Source organism: Myotis yumanensis, unplaced genomic scaffold (genome assembly GCF_028538775.1).
Source record: "Myotis yumanensis isolate MYYU_CA2020_CCGP unplaced genomic scaffold, mMyoYum1.0.hap1 SCAF_17, whole genome shotgun sequence".
NCBI classification, from domain to species: Eukaryota; Metazoa; Chordata; class Mammalia; order Chiroptera; family Vespertilionidae; genus Myotis; species Myotis yumanensis.
This window is the reverse complement of record NW_027223768.1, coordinates 475,001-488,115: the sequence shown is the minus strand read 5'-3', so window position 1 is coordinate 488,115 and position 13,115 is coordinate 475,001. Positions and strand designations below refer to the sequence as shown.

The following is a 13,115-nucleotide window of genomic DNA, read 5'->3' as shown; positions in this document are numbered from 1 at the left end:
GGGCCCCGAGTTCGGACGCCGACCGCTGAGCTAGTGAATGGGACTCACAGGCTGCGGGGCCTCGGGCTCAGGGAGGGTCCGGGACTGAGACCGGCCCAGCTCAGACCCATTGGAACCCGAGCCCCCGGTGCTAGAGGGGGTGCCGGTCACCGCGATGCCCGGGAGGAAGCGGGGGGCGGGGGGAGAAGCCCACAGTGCGCAGACCGGCCTGTCGGCCCGGGCCCAACACGCGAGCAGTTTTACTGGGAATTTTTTAATCGATCGAAGTTCTTATGGGGAAGGGTTGCAGCCTGACGTCCTCGCAGTTTGTACACTAATTTGAACGCTCGCCAGACAAGTCAAAACCAGCTCGGCGGAACTTCCGGGCGACACCAGTGCAGGGTCCCAAGGGAACAAGGGAGCACAAGGGACCCACCAGGAAAAGGAGGGGTGCCAAGGGCCTGTCCCCCACTGGAGTGCGGACGCGGGGACCGATCCCGTGTACCCACGCTCGTCTCACACACAACAAACCAAAAAGCCGCGCGCAGCTCTTCCGAGAGGGGGTGGGCGGCCCTGAAAAGGGCCTTTGGTTTTGTTGTCGAAGGTAGTGTTTGGGGGCTCAGCCGCCGAAGCCGTAGAGGGTGCGGCCCTGGCGCTTGAGCGCGTAGACCACGTCCATGGCCGTGACCGTCTTGCGCTTGGCGTGCTCCGTGTACGTGACGGCGTCGCGGATCACGTTCTCCAGGAAGACCTTGAGCACCCCGCGCGTCTCCTCGTAGATGAGCCCGGAGATGCGCTTGACGCCGCCGCGCCGCGCCAGGCGCCGGATGGCGGGCTTGGTGATGCCCTGGATGTTGTCGCGCAGCACCTTGCGGTGGCGCTTGGCGCCGCCCTTGCCCAGGCCCTTCCCGCCTTTGCCGCGACCGGACATGGTGACTGGACAGACAAGTACTGAACAGGCTGAGCCTCAAAGGCAGCCCACTTATATACGCGGAGTGCGGACCTAATTGAAAACAAAAGGCGCGCAGAACTTCCGCCGGATATCGGCCCTCGCGGCCCCGCGCTGGGTGACGTCACCGTGGATGGAGTCCCGCCTCCCGCGGCAAGTCGTGGGTCCCCGGATGAGGATTTTTGGAAATAACTGCTGAAAACTAAAGAAACTGACCATTTTTCCGTGCAGAAACACGGGAAACGGTAGAGAATTTTATAAGTTTATTAGAGCCGAACTGAGGACATGCGAGGGGGCGAGATCTCAAATGCTCAGGAGGAGAGTTTTGTAGCTTCTTTCACGCACTTGCCGTGCGGGAGGATTCCACCAACGCGGGGGGAAAGGAGGTGCAGGAGAGAACTCACCCTGGAGGGCGGCTGCGCTCTGAGCGGCTGGAAAAGGAGGAGCCCTTCTGGGGGGTCGGGGGGCGTTAACCTGGATGCACCAGGACAATGGGCAGGGCTCGCTTAAGGCAAGATAACCTTTCACTGAATTGTAAGATTGGGGCTTGGCTCCCCACCGAGACCCACCTGTGGTCCGACCACCCTGGGAGGTTACTTTCGTTCATGAATTTATTAGAGACCCTCTTTCCTGCCCACATTTCACACGGGTTGGAGGTAGCCGCGCCTGCCCAGTGAGCTGGCGCCCAGGGCACACATACTGAGAGGCGTTCGCTGGACTCGCAGGCCCACAGGGCAGGGTCCGGGGGAAACACAGGCCGGAGGAACCAGGCAGGGAAGTCCGAGCAGCCTGATCACAGGAACCAACAGGCAGAAATATGGAATGTGTCTGGACTCAGGTGGGAGGCGTATGAAACGAGGGAGGGCCTGTGGCAGGGAGTTCAGGAGCAGGGAGTTCAGGTCCGTGCTGGGCAAGAACAATGAGGGAATCGATCGGGGGGCGTCACAAGTAGACACAGAGCAGCTTGTAGCCCGATATACCTAGACCGGCTGGCTTCGCCGCCAGCCCATACCTGGCCCCGCTCTGAATCTGCTTGTGATAAAATGTCCACGGCTTTGCTTAAATCTTCTGGTCCACGGTGCTCAGTCTTCGGCATCGAGAGACACGACCCCGGGAGGAAAAACCTCGGCTCACCGTTCAGGTTTTCACTGTTATCGGGCAAAGCCTTTCCCACCAACCCCCAGCCTCACCTCAGCCCGGCCAGGAGTCCAAAAACTGTCATTTCCCCCGCGCCCCCCTCCCTCACACACACACCCCAAACCAGGGAAATCCGACCAAAAGGGTGTTCTTCCCGAAGGTGGGGCGACGGAAGCCCGGGTCCCTTCGCGGCGAGGCTATTTTTTTCTTCCCTGTGTATTAAAACCGGTAATTCTTTCTCATTTCACCGTCTAGCCACCCTCACCTCTGCGCCCAGTCACTCATGTGTGTTAATGTTTACTTCTCTGTTCCTAGTTTGGTCTGCTCTCTGATTCTGGTAGCGACATTATTCCAAACAGAATTTGGCAAGTTGTGGAAGCGAAAGTATTGGGATAAATAAATAGGTGCTTTCCCACGAGCTATTGTTAGAAACGAACGTCACTCGCTTTTGAACAGAGTTAAGTAGGTAGACAGAGAGGCTGCCAGGCAGAGAGCAGAGTGGCGCAGCGGAAGCGTGCTGGGCCCATAACCCAGAGGTCGATGGATCGAAACCATCCTCTGCTAAGTACTTTTTTTTCACTTTTAAAATTCTGCAGTTTATGTTCACAATAAAAAACAAGAAAAGCCAAGACAAACGAGCCAGTAGGGCCAATACTCCCAGGGCGTGCGATTTAAGAAAAGTAAGGAAATGCCTCTGCGTGCAGCTGACATTACCTTCTAACGAGGTGCTCGAGGTCACCCACACGCGCTAACAAGCTCGAAAGGAGCCCCTCTGAGCACAATTTTTATCAATACCGCGTTATTGGGCCAAACACCCTACGGAACATTATAAAGTCTGTAAACAGCTTGTCCATCGAATGAGCTATTGAAACACGTTTTTTTGTGTGGATGTGTGCATTCAATGTAAATATTGTTAACAGTCACAATTTTTGTACTCTGGCCATAGTGGGTTACTTTAATTAATTACTATATGGACGCCTCAAAAAATAGTAACGGCCCTGGGCCTCTTTAAACCCCTGAGAAACGCTAAGAAAAGCATTCTTTTCTTCAAATGGATAGACACCGTGTGAAAGCGCTCTAATCTCACATTATAACAATCACGGGCAATAGGGAAGTGAAGACTGGGCGGGGGTGGGGGGGGGTGGGGGGGTGGCTGGAGGAGGGGGAGAAAGCGGGGGGCGGGAACCGGAGATATTTGTAATACTAACAACAACAACAACAACAAAATTTTTTTAATGAAAAAAAAATCAGAGAAAGCACCAGAAAAGCATGGGAAGGGAAGGGGCAGGTACCCACGCGGAATGGCGAGAGGGACACTGGTGCAGATGCTTCCTGATAGTAAGACCCCCTTATGGGTGCGGTTACCATGACAATTCTCCAGCCAGCTGACCCAAGTATCGAGAGACTGAAAATAGTGCATGTGGGTGAGTTGATAAGGAAGGAACAATGACTTCGCTTATTAGAAAATATCCCTTTGATGCAGACAATATGCAATACTTTGGCATCGCTTAGGAGCCAAAAACTCCAGTTTTCTGCTCAGCAGTGGTAGGCTAACTGACTTTCCTTTCCACCGAGTCCCCATATGCCACAAAACTTAAATGATTGTCAGTTTCAACCTTTCCCCAATCCCGACTCCGTGGCCCCAAATGACCCCACATTGGCTAGAATTTCCATCTTTTTAAAGGCGAAAAAGCCCAGGCGACATAGCCTTTGCATCATGAGTGACGTGAAGGACTCAGGACCGGCTGGAAGAAAGCTCAGGATGCTTTTGAATATTTCAGCAAGAACGAGCCACTAGCGACCACGTGGCCTAACGGATAAGGCGTCTGACTTCGGATCAGAAGATTGAGGGTTCGAATCCCTTCGTGGTTAACTTTAGCTTCTGCGTTCTCTTTTGCCAATAAACTGCGCTAATTCATAAAAGAGGGTCAGGAGTCAGCAGTTTCACCAGTGTCTTTTCACTTTCTCTCTTTCTTTTTTTTTTTTTAAGTTCTGGCTGCTGTGGAGTCTATGTTACTGTTTTACACTCTTCCCCTCCTGTTCGCCTTCCTTTCTTCCTTCTGTTGTATCCTCATCAAACAGATGAGAACAGCCTGCATTCCAACCTCAATTACAGAGCAGAAATATTAAGGTCATTAAAAGAGCCCAGATGTTTACAGAAGTGTGCATGCAACAGACCGATAGAGAAGGTAGCTGCGCAAAATATAAAAACACACATTTCTGTGCCTACATAACTGGTTTTAATAATAATTTATAGGATGAAGAGAAGGTAATTTCCAACTGCTGACTTCCTGGTGAAACATGGTCTTTGGTTTTGTATCTAAATATTGGTCCAAACGTGGAGGCGATGAGGGCTCTTGCCAGGTGAAAGCAATGAATAATTAAAACAAGGTAGAAAACAACCACAAGGTAGCTATGGGCCCTTTCTTTCCCAGCCTGTTCCTTAGAGCTCCTGCCTGGCTGGTTTGCACTAGTCCTCTGTGAAGTCCACATTGTACAGAGAGCAAAGAGGCTTCCCTCTTTTGTACGTAATGTATTCATTCCTCTTTCCTTCCCTCTTTGTTTAGGGAGAAAAACAAAGCCTTTGGGTTTGAGAAAGGTGATGGGCTGAGGCAGAATTGCCCCCAATCTACCTCCTTACTTTGGGACAATACAGGCGACGGCCACGTTTAAAACCACCCTTTAACGTGAATTAAAAGGAGTGACACATCCCGCAGGTCTTTTATGCTTGGATGAAGCTTCAATCCCTCCCCCTGCCACCACACACACACAACAGGCCTTTAAGTGTCTGTTTTACAACTATCTGTTGAATGTTTACAGTGTGCAAACTTGGAAAAACAGGGTTTAAAAGGCTGGGCACATCCTTAAAACCTTATTCTCACAGAAGGTAAAGTGGGGAGGGAGTGGCACCAGGGGTAAGACTGCACAGGCATCCGTAGCATCAATAATTACCTCTGATTCTTTGTGGGAGAAAAAGCAACATATACAAAGTATATCGTGTCTGACCCAATTCCTGCAGAAACTGTTCCTCCACTTCGCCTTGCAGTCAGGATCACGGCCTCCTGAGCTTTTATTTCCAAGATTAAGTGGGTCATCCTGTGTAAGCCGTCGTGGAGCCACGTAATCCGTATAAGCCATCTATTGTTAGGTGAAATTCAAACACAGGTGTTGCTTTAAAAATCCATGCTTCCTGGGTCGCAGTCGTCATGAGGCCTTGGGAGGTCCCCTGACTTCCGACACGTGTCCTCCGGAAGCTTCCAGGTCTCAAAAGCTGCAATCCCAGTCCCGGGCTTGAACATGTTGGAGAGGCCTCATCACCTCAACCACTTGGTCTTAAAAACAAAACAAAACAAAAACAAACAAAAAGAAAAACACTAGGTTTCCATGAACCTTAAAAGGAAAGCCTGGGTTTGTCTGCTCTCTACCTCCGTTTCCTCATCCGTAAGATAGAGACAGGTGATGGGGGGAAGTTCCAGAGAGATTAATCTCTACCGGCCCCTCAAACTGTGTTTCTCTACTCTGTGTGCCTGGCCACTTGCTATAGTTTAGTCTAAGGTGAACACAGGCGACAGGTGAGATTTTTATGGGAGTACGTGCTAAAATTAAGATGTCCGTGGCAGAATAGAACCAATGAATAGAGGGTGGAGGGCAGGGAAAGATCTTCGACTTAAATTAATTCAACTAAAATACAAAGAGGAGAGGCATACTTTCCTTTGCAGATCCACGGGAAAGGGACACTTGATCTGGGTCTTGAAAATGGATTTTACCAGAAGGAACCACATAAGCAAAAGTGCAGCATGTGGGCAGTTTCTACTCCTAAGGGGCAAAGGTTGGGTTTGATGGGGAAGTTGGGAGGGAGGAACTGATACGGTGTCCAGACAGAGAACCTTGGACTTGGAAACGTGCCTGAGATTTAAAAGGCAAAGAGTATGAGACAAAAACTGCCAACACAGGGCCACTGAGCGAAGAAAGGGGCCAAAGGCCTCACTTCAGCCACCGGAACCACGCGCTCAGCGTGCAGGTCTTGCTCTTTGCTTACAGACTAATAACCGGCTCAGAAAGCACCAAAACAGCCCCTTGCAGCCCTGGCTAAAACCTGGCGCCCACCACAGTGTGGGCCCCGGAGCGACGAGGATGGGATTCGAACCCACGCGTGCAGAGCACAATGGATTAGCAGTCCATCGCCTTAACCACTCGGCCACCTCGTCGGCTATGTGGGGAGGCTTCGGTAAATATTACATTTCTTCATTCAACTGGATTGTTCGGCACTTTCTTTTATTTTATCGCAAGTCTTCATTCGTGAACATGATGCATTTGTTTGTCTGGATGTCCCTCTTGCTTTGATAAAGGGAAAAAAAATAAAGAAGAGCCTACAGTCCCGAAATGGAGGGGTAGGGTGAGGATGTGACCCTGAATAAAAATGACAGAATACACTTCCAAAGAGAAATGTGGAGTTTCAAAAAGCCGGACTCACAGAGACAAGGAGTGGAATGGCGGTTATAAGGGATTTGCTTGGGGTGGGAAACGGCGGGGACGTGGGTCAAAGAATGCAAATCTTACTGTTAGGAGAAGAGCCCGTTCCGGAGACGCACAGCACACCGATTACAAGCAACGGTGCTGTATTATAGACTTTAAAGTTGCTAGGACACTGTACCTTAAATGTTCTCACCACAAAAAAAAATAATAATAGTTATGGGATGTGGTGGAATGCTACTGTGGCGATCACACTGCAATACACAAACCTATCAAATCAAGACGTTGCACACGTTAAACTTACACAACGTTGTGTATCAGTTATATCTCTTTGTTCTACAGTCCTTGTGGCCTCTGCCTGATGGTGGGTGATTTGGGGAGGGTGCAAGGAAACCCGGCTTTGTTCTGGATTGGATGCTGTGAGGAACTCTGTGCTTGAGACGAAGGTAAGAATATAACGAAGGCAAAGCTGTGAAACTCGTGGTCCCTCGGATTAGATGAAAGCAGATGTTTGTATTGGTGTGGTTTGCACAGTCAGCTTTTCTTGTCTGTTCTTAGCGAGATTATAAAATGTTTTGTGGTTTGTTTGCTGTTTCTGTCTCTGTCATTGGGATCAGAGGATGAATGCCCTTGTCTGATGTCCCTGTTCTATGGGCCTGTTTTTGTTCAGCAGAAGAATCCCCTGGCCGAGCAATATTTAGCCTCCAGAGGAGACAGCAAGGCACTGAATGTTGATGGGCGTGGGGGGCGCGAAGTTCAAGTGTAAGGGGGGGTGTCTTTACAGGCCAGAGTGCACTCTTGGTTTGGGAACTTGATGTGCATAGACCAGGATGCACCAGTGATGGGGAAAAAAACAGCAGCAGGGTAGCAGCAGGCCCCACCGAGATTTGAACTCGGATCACTGGATTCAAAGTCCAGAGTGCTAACCATTACACCATAGGGCCACACAAGGACACCCTGAAACTCCTATAAATATTTCTTACAGTTTGTCATTCTTACTATTTTGTGAATTATAGTTTCAGTTTAAAAGATATATACTAAATTTAAAATCTGCTACATCACGCTCAGCAGAGACTACAAAATGCACAGGAAGACCTGGGCTCACACGCACCACGAACTTCTCAAGACCGAGTGCGTGTTAGAGATGGATAGCACCCGAACCCAGAACTGAGGTCCCAGATGTGAAACGCGAATACTTAGACATCTTGAAGAAAACCTAATTTCCCAAGATCTGAAGGGGACTCTGGCCCGGTGAAGGCGGAGGGACAGGAGAAGGCAGGGGTGGAATCCAGAAGAAGGCGTGAGGCGGCGGGTCAGAACAGTGAGATGGGATGGGTGTCCGTCCAGGTGCAAAGGTGATCAGAAGGCAAAGGAAGGCACTAAAAACACAGAAGGTCCCACCGAGATTTGAACTCGGATCGCTGGATTCAAAGTCCAGAGTGCTAACCATTACACCATGGGGCCAACCGGTGCCACGGGTGCAACAGCCACCAGCTCTCTGGCAAGCTTTTCCAAGGGCGTTGGCTGTGCGTCGTGTGATGTTCAATAGGGTGACTTCTTTCCTGAACGTTCCATGGGTCCTGGGAGAAAAGGCGAAGCCAAGCAAAGCTCACTTTTGCTTGGAATTTTCCTGCCGTAACAGCGCTCTTTACAAAATCAAAACTGTGTATTTCTGGGCAATTTCAGAGATTACGAAAAAACTTTTCCCTCTTTAAGTATTTTTACTTCCTTTCTGCCTTTCCTAATAGACAGAATGCAAGTATAATAAAAAATAATTTTTGTTATGTTTACTCTTTTCTATGTTACATATACAATTAAGTGTATGCGTTAGAAAGAGTTAGCAAGCAAAACGATTTTTAATAAAATAAGATTTAGCTGAAAGCAGCTTTGAAAATTATCTTTCTGGCACTTCCTCTCTAGTTCTGGCCTCTGAGGTGGAACGATAAGAGAGCTCCAGACAGAGGAACGATTGGAAAATTCTTTTTGAAATGTTTCCTAATCATCAAACATGCTCACAGGAGAATACTGATGCACTGGCGTGCCCACATTTTGGGGAAGAAAATCAAGTGGAAGAAGTTACAGGCAGAAGAGGTTTCAGAAGTCAGACCTGAGATGGACTGCCGATGGGGAGATAGCAACTCATAGAGAATTAGAGCCGGGGCGTCTTCAGGGCGCAGGCTCAGAAACCCCTATGTAATCCCACAATCATTTTCAAAGATTTGTCTCTAGCGGCTGTCACACTAAGAGACTCGTACCACCTGCTTCCAGTGTTACGGAAAAATAAAACAACAACCAGGAAAACGGTGTTTCGGGTTATTTCCGTGTGTGTTTGAATTTCCAGAGTTGGTCCCGCAGATGATGCGGTACTGGGGAAGAAAAGCTCGGCTGCGTAGTCGGCAGGATTCGAACCTGCGCGGGGAGACCCCAATGGATTTCAAGTCCATCGCCTTAACCACTCGGCCACGACTACAAGACTCCAGCCAGCACCTAGATGAATTCCCATGAGGAATATTACCTCTCCTGTTCTAGGCTGGTGTTTCTGTTCCGCACCTGTTTTGAAATGTCTGTAAAAATAAGATTGGGAAGATCGAGATGTCGATCATAAATTATTACAAATTGTAACAGTTTGACTATGGGATACACATTCCGATCTGTACCAGGTGTACATATCCCCAAACCTGAGTTACTGAAAGCACCAGAATTGCTAGACTAATGAGTAGCATTTACCGAAGTTGGAGACCGAAAACAGCACACCCGCAGTACTGGTCCCCAGGCCCTACCTGATAGTCCGTGATAAACTGAATTCAATCCCCTTTCCTAAAATCTAAACTTGTATCAAAAGTGCAAGTCCAGATAGCAGAGGATGGTTTCGATCCATCGACCTCTGGGTTATGGGCCCAGCACGCTTCCGCTGCGCCACTCTGCTCAGACATGCTGCATTCCCTTTCAAGTAATATTAAAAAAATAAAGTCTGGCATTTTCCTAACCTCTAGTAATTGATGAATATTTTGGCTGCTAATAAGAATGTAAAGAAGTACATTGATATCCTTACATGGCTACACTCCAACTCCAAATACTAGCGGCTTAGCGTACCCCGGAAAGACCCCAACCCTCAGATCCGCGTTTACTCCGGCTCTGACAGAATGACGTTTCAGGTTATTGGAAAACCAAGCGCATGCTAATTGGCATAATTTCAGAAGATGAAACTTCAAAAGGAAGGCTAACTGGTCTTTCTCAGCTACGCCATCCCCGGATACCAGAAACATCGCTTCTTTAGGATTTTGTTTGCCAACTTTTAAATAATTTTTATTTTTCAATCCCAGTTGATACATATTTTTATATTAGTCCCGATAAATCTCGCGCTCATCATATTTTTTTGACTCCGCAGTGAGATGTTGCCCTGCAGTAATGGGAAGGAAAAAAAGCATGAGTTGCATTGGCCGGGAATCGAACCCGGGCCTCCCGCGTGGCAGGCGAGAATTCTACCACTGAACCACCAATGCTCCACGGAAGTCAGACTCACTTTTTGTCCTTATGTAGACATCGTTACATTGTCACATTAAAATAAGATTATGTGGTTTTTCTGCCCCTTAGGACTTTCTTAAATCCCATTCACTTTGATCAGGACATTTCTCACGCTGAAGGGATCCAGAATAAGCCACCACTGTGGCAAAAAATAAAATTATTTTGAGCTAAAGACATTTGAGTTTCTAAAATCCCTTTTCTAAGAGCAGAGCCTTCCAAAAGAATTCACTTGTCATAAATCCCGTCCCCTGAAGCAACTCTCATCTCCCTTCTGAGAGGGAAGTTGGTGTAGAAAAATAAAAAATAATTTTCCCACCCTAAATTCTTGGCTGGAATCCCTGCAACCAAAGCAGAAGTTTGTTAACATGTATGTCATGTGCACAAGGGAGAGGCCCAGGAGACTGGTAGCTCTGGGAGAGTAACGGATGAAGCCGAGCAGAACCTACCTGTTTTGAAATGTCTGTAAAAATAAGATTGGGAAGATCGCACCTAAATTCTTTGACATAAGAATTATTTTAGGTTGATTAGTTCTTAGAAACAGCAGACACAGAAGATCCAAAAACCAAGTAGAAGTTACCTTTATGTAAGAGACATTTACATTTGTAGTAATAATAATAATGATGATAATCCTATATAATAAAGAGGTAATATACAAATTGACCCTCGTGCCCTCACAAGATGGCTGCCTATGACCAGGCCGGCAGGGGTGTTAGTGAGGGACGACCAAAGGACTGAACAGCAGGCCGGCAGGGGGGGCAGTTAGGGGCGACCAGGCAGGCAGGTGAGTGACCAGGATTGTAAGATAGATATCCCTGGGATCGGGCCTAAACCAGCAATCAGATATCCCCTGAGGGGTCCTGGATTGGAGAGGGTGCAGGCTGGGCTGAGGGGACCCCCCCCTCCTGTGCACAAATTTCGTGCACCAGGCCTCTAGTGTAATAATAATAATATACATGTAGGCATTTTAAAATGGAACTGGGGCTGCAATCACAGAGGAACTGCCTTACACGTTTTATGTCTCACACCTTTGGGTGTAAGACTGTCCAACCTCAGAGGGAAGGCGGGGGGTGGGGGTTGGGGGGCAGGGGAGAGAGGGAGTAAGAGATCAACCAAGGCCTTGTATGCATGCATATAAGCATAACCAATGGACTCAGACTGTAGGGGGGTGAGGGCATGTGCTGGGGGGTGGGAGCAGCAGGGGAGAGGTCAATGGGGGAAAAAGAAGACATGTAATACTTTAAACAATAAAGAATTTAAAGTTCTAAAAAAATCTTATGACTTTTAATTTTAAAAAAACACACAATCCTTTGGGTGCTTAAAAAAAGGCAAAATAAACTCTGGTCTTGGCCTAAAGCAACCTTATGCCCCAGAAAACAGTTTGCAAGGATAACAAGAAAGCAGATATTATGGCTACTGTACTGATGACTACTGGATTGAAAATTAAAAACAGTCTCTTTGTTATACTAGGTGTACCGGTTAATGCGGATTTTTTCACTAGATGGAGTTACACATATGTTGATATATGCGATTTGATATGTATGCTATTTTGTTGTATTGACAACAAGCTTCAAAACTTCATATGTCAAATTTTCTAAAGGTGTTAATAGCATAGATGTTTTTACTCTTAAAAATATCAAATTTCATGCCAAAAAAAGAGCATTTGTGGGAAGTTTTAATTCATTACTTTAATTTGAAGAAAAGTGCTGCTGAAAGTTATCGTATACTTCGGAAAGCTTATGGTGAACACGCTCCGTCTCAAGATACTTGTGAACGCTGGATTAAACGCTTTAAAAGTGATGATTTCGATGTGAAAGACAAATAATGTCCAGCTTAACTGAAAAAGTTTGAAGACCAACAATGACAAGCATTATTAAATGAAGATGCTTGTCAAACTCAAAAACAACTTGCAGAAAGATTAAACGTTGCTCAGCAAACAATTTCCGATCGTTTACAAGCAATGGGAAAGGTTTAAAGGAAGGAAAACGGGTGTCACATCAGCTGAACCAAAGACAAATGGAAAACCGAAAAGTCATCAGTAAAATGTTGCTTCAAAGGCATGAAAGAAAGTCTTTTTTGCACCGAATTGTGACTGGCGATGAAAAGTGCATTTATGTTGAGAATCCCAAACGCACAAAATCTGCATTATTGGCACATCCCCAGTGGGAGATGTGCAGGAGGCGGCTGATCGATGTTTCTCTCTCATCGATGTTTCTGGCTCTCTATCTTTCTCCCTTCCTCTCTGTAAAAAATCAATAAAATATATATATTTTTTAAAAATCTGCATTATTAACCGGTTAAGGCTTAATCCGCATTATTAACCAGTTAACAATCCGCGTTACCGGTTAGTAATGCGGGTTAACCGTTAACCAGTTAAAAATGTGGATTTTGTAATAGAAAACATGATAATTTCAAGAGAAACATCAATAGTGCTTTATTCAAAGTACAGTCATGTCCATCGCTAGCTACACATTTCCCCATCTTTCAGGTAACTTGTGGAGACCGTCCCAACAGAACTTTTCTTGTTTGGAGGCGGACCATTCAGAGACCCGATTGTCCACTTCTTCCTACGAGTTGAAGTGCCGCTCAGAAAGCGCGTGCGCCGTCGATCGGAAGGAGTGGTCATCTGCAGGAGCGAGGGCTGGTGAACACGGCGGGTGGGTTGAGAGAGAGACGCAAGGAGGCCTTTGTGGTCATCAGGAGAAGGGGATACGTGCGATAGGACATTGTGGGAGCGAAACTCGGCAGAATCCGTGATCGGGTTGGGAGACGGAGCGGAGGGAGCGTGCAGGATGCTCCCGGCTCCCGGCTCCCGGCTCCCGGCTCCCGGCTCCCGGCTCCAGGCTCCAGGCTCCAGGCTCCCGGCTCCCGGTCCCGGCTCCGGGGGAACAGGATGGGCCTGCGGCCCAGGAGGCAGAGATGGTCCAGGGCAGACGGCGAGAGCGCAGAGCGGGGCGCAGGTGGAGGGGCGGGTCCTCGGAGCATCGGGGACACGTGGGGACCAGGAGGCTGCGTGGCCGGGCGGCGAGGACCGTGTGTGAACTAACTGTCCGGT

General features: G+C 47.9%; 1 protein-coding gene and 8 non-coding genes across 9 annotated transcripts; 2 read left to right on the top strand and 7 right to left on the bottom strand.

Moving 5' to 3' along the window:
• Nucleotides 1-484: 484 nt before the first annotated feature.
• LOC138996438 (histone H4) lies at nucleotides 485-911 on the bottom strand. Its single transcript, XM_070397659.1, has one exon. It carries the CDS (start codon nucleotides 908-910, stop codon nucleotides 599-601), a length of 312 nt encoding a protein of 103 aa, XP_070253760.1. The 5' UTR covers nucleotide 911; the 3' UTR covers nucleotides 485-598.
• Nucleotides 912-2,557: 1,646 nt separating this feature from the next.
• On the top strand, nucleotides 2,558-2,629 carry TRNAM-CAU (transfer RNA methionine (anticodon CAU)). The gene has a single exon. It is a non-coding gene; the product is annotated as a tRNA-Met (tRNA).
• Nucleotides 2,630-3,864: 1,235 nt separating this feature from the next.
• TRNAR-UCG (transfer RNA arginine (anticodon UCG)) lies at nucleotides 3,865-3,937 on the top strand. Its single transcript has one exon. It is a non-coding gene; the product is annotated as a tRNA-Arg (tRNA).
• Nucleotides 3,938-6,191: 2,254 nt separating this feature from the next.
• Nucleotides 6,192-6,273, bottom strand: TRNAS-GCU (transfer RNA serine (anticodon GCU)). Its single transcript has one exon. It is a non-coding gene; the product is annotated as a tRNA-Ser (tRNA).
• Nucleotides 6,274-7,410: 1,137 nt separating this feature from the next.
• Nucleotides 7,411-7,482, bottom strand: TRNAQ-UUG (transfer RNA glutamine (anticodon UUG)). The gene has a single exon. It is a non-coding gene; the product is annotated as a tRNA-Gln (tRNA).
• A 448-nt stretch (nucleotides 7,483-7,930) lies between these two features.
• TRNAQ-UUG (transfer RNA glutamine (anticodon UUG)) lies at nucleotides 7,931-8,002 on the bottom strand. Its single transcript has one exon. It is a non-coding gene; the product is annotated as a tRNA-Gln (tRNA).
• Nucleotides 8,003-8,926: 924 nt separating this feature from the next.
• On the bottom strand, nucleotides 8,927-9,008 carry TRNAS-UGA (transfer RNA serine (anticodon UGA)). Its single transcript has one exon. It is a non-coding gene; the product is annotated as a tRNA-Ser (tRNA).
• Nucleotides 9,009-9,392: 384 nt separating this feature from the next.
• On the bottom strand, nucleotides 9,393-9,464 carry TRNAM-CAU (transfer RNA methionine (anticodon CAU)). Its single transcript has one exon. It is a non-coding gene; the product is annotated as a tRNA-Met (tRNA).
• A 506-nt stretch (nucleotides 9,465-9,970) lies between these two features.
• TRNAG-GCC (transfer RNA glycine (anticodon GCC)) lies at nucleotides 9,971-10,041 on the bottom strand. Its single transcript has one exon. It is a non-coding gene; the product is annotated as a tRNA-Gly (tRNA).
• Between the last annotated feature and the right edge of the window lie 3,074 nt (nucleotides 10,042-13,115).

Bases quoted from the DNA above. Each gene is read 5' to 3' on its own strand.
- LOC138996438 (XM_070397659.1), bottom strand. From the start codon at position 910: ATGTCCGGTCGCGGCAAAGGCGGGAAGGGCCTGGGCAAGGGCGGCGCC.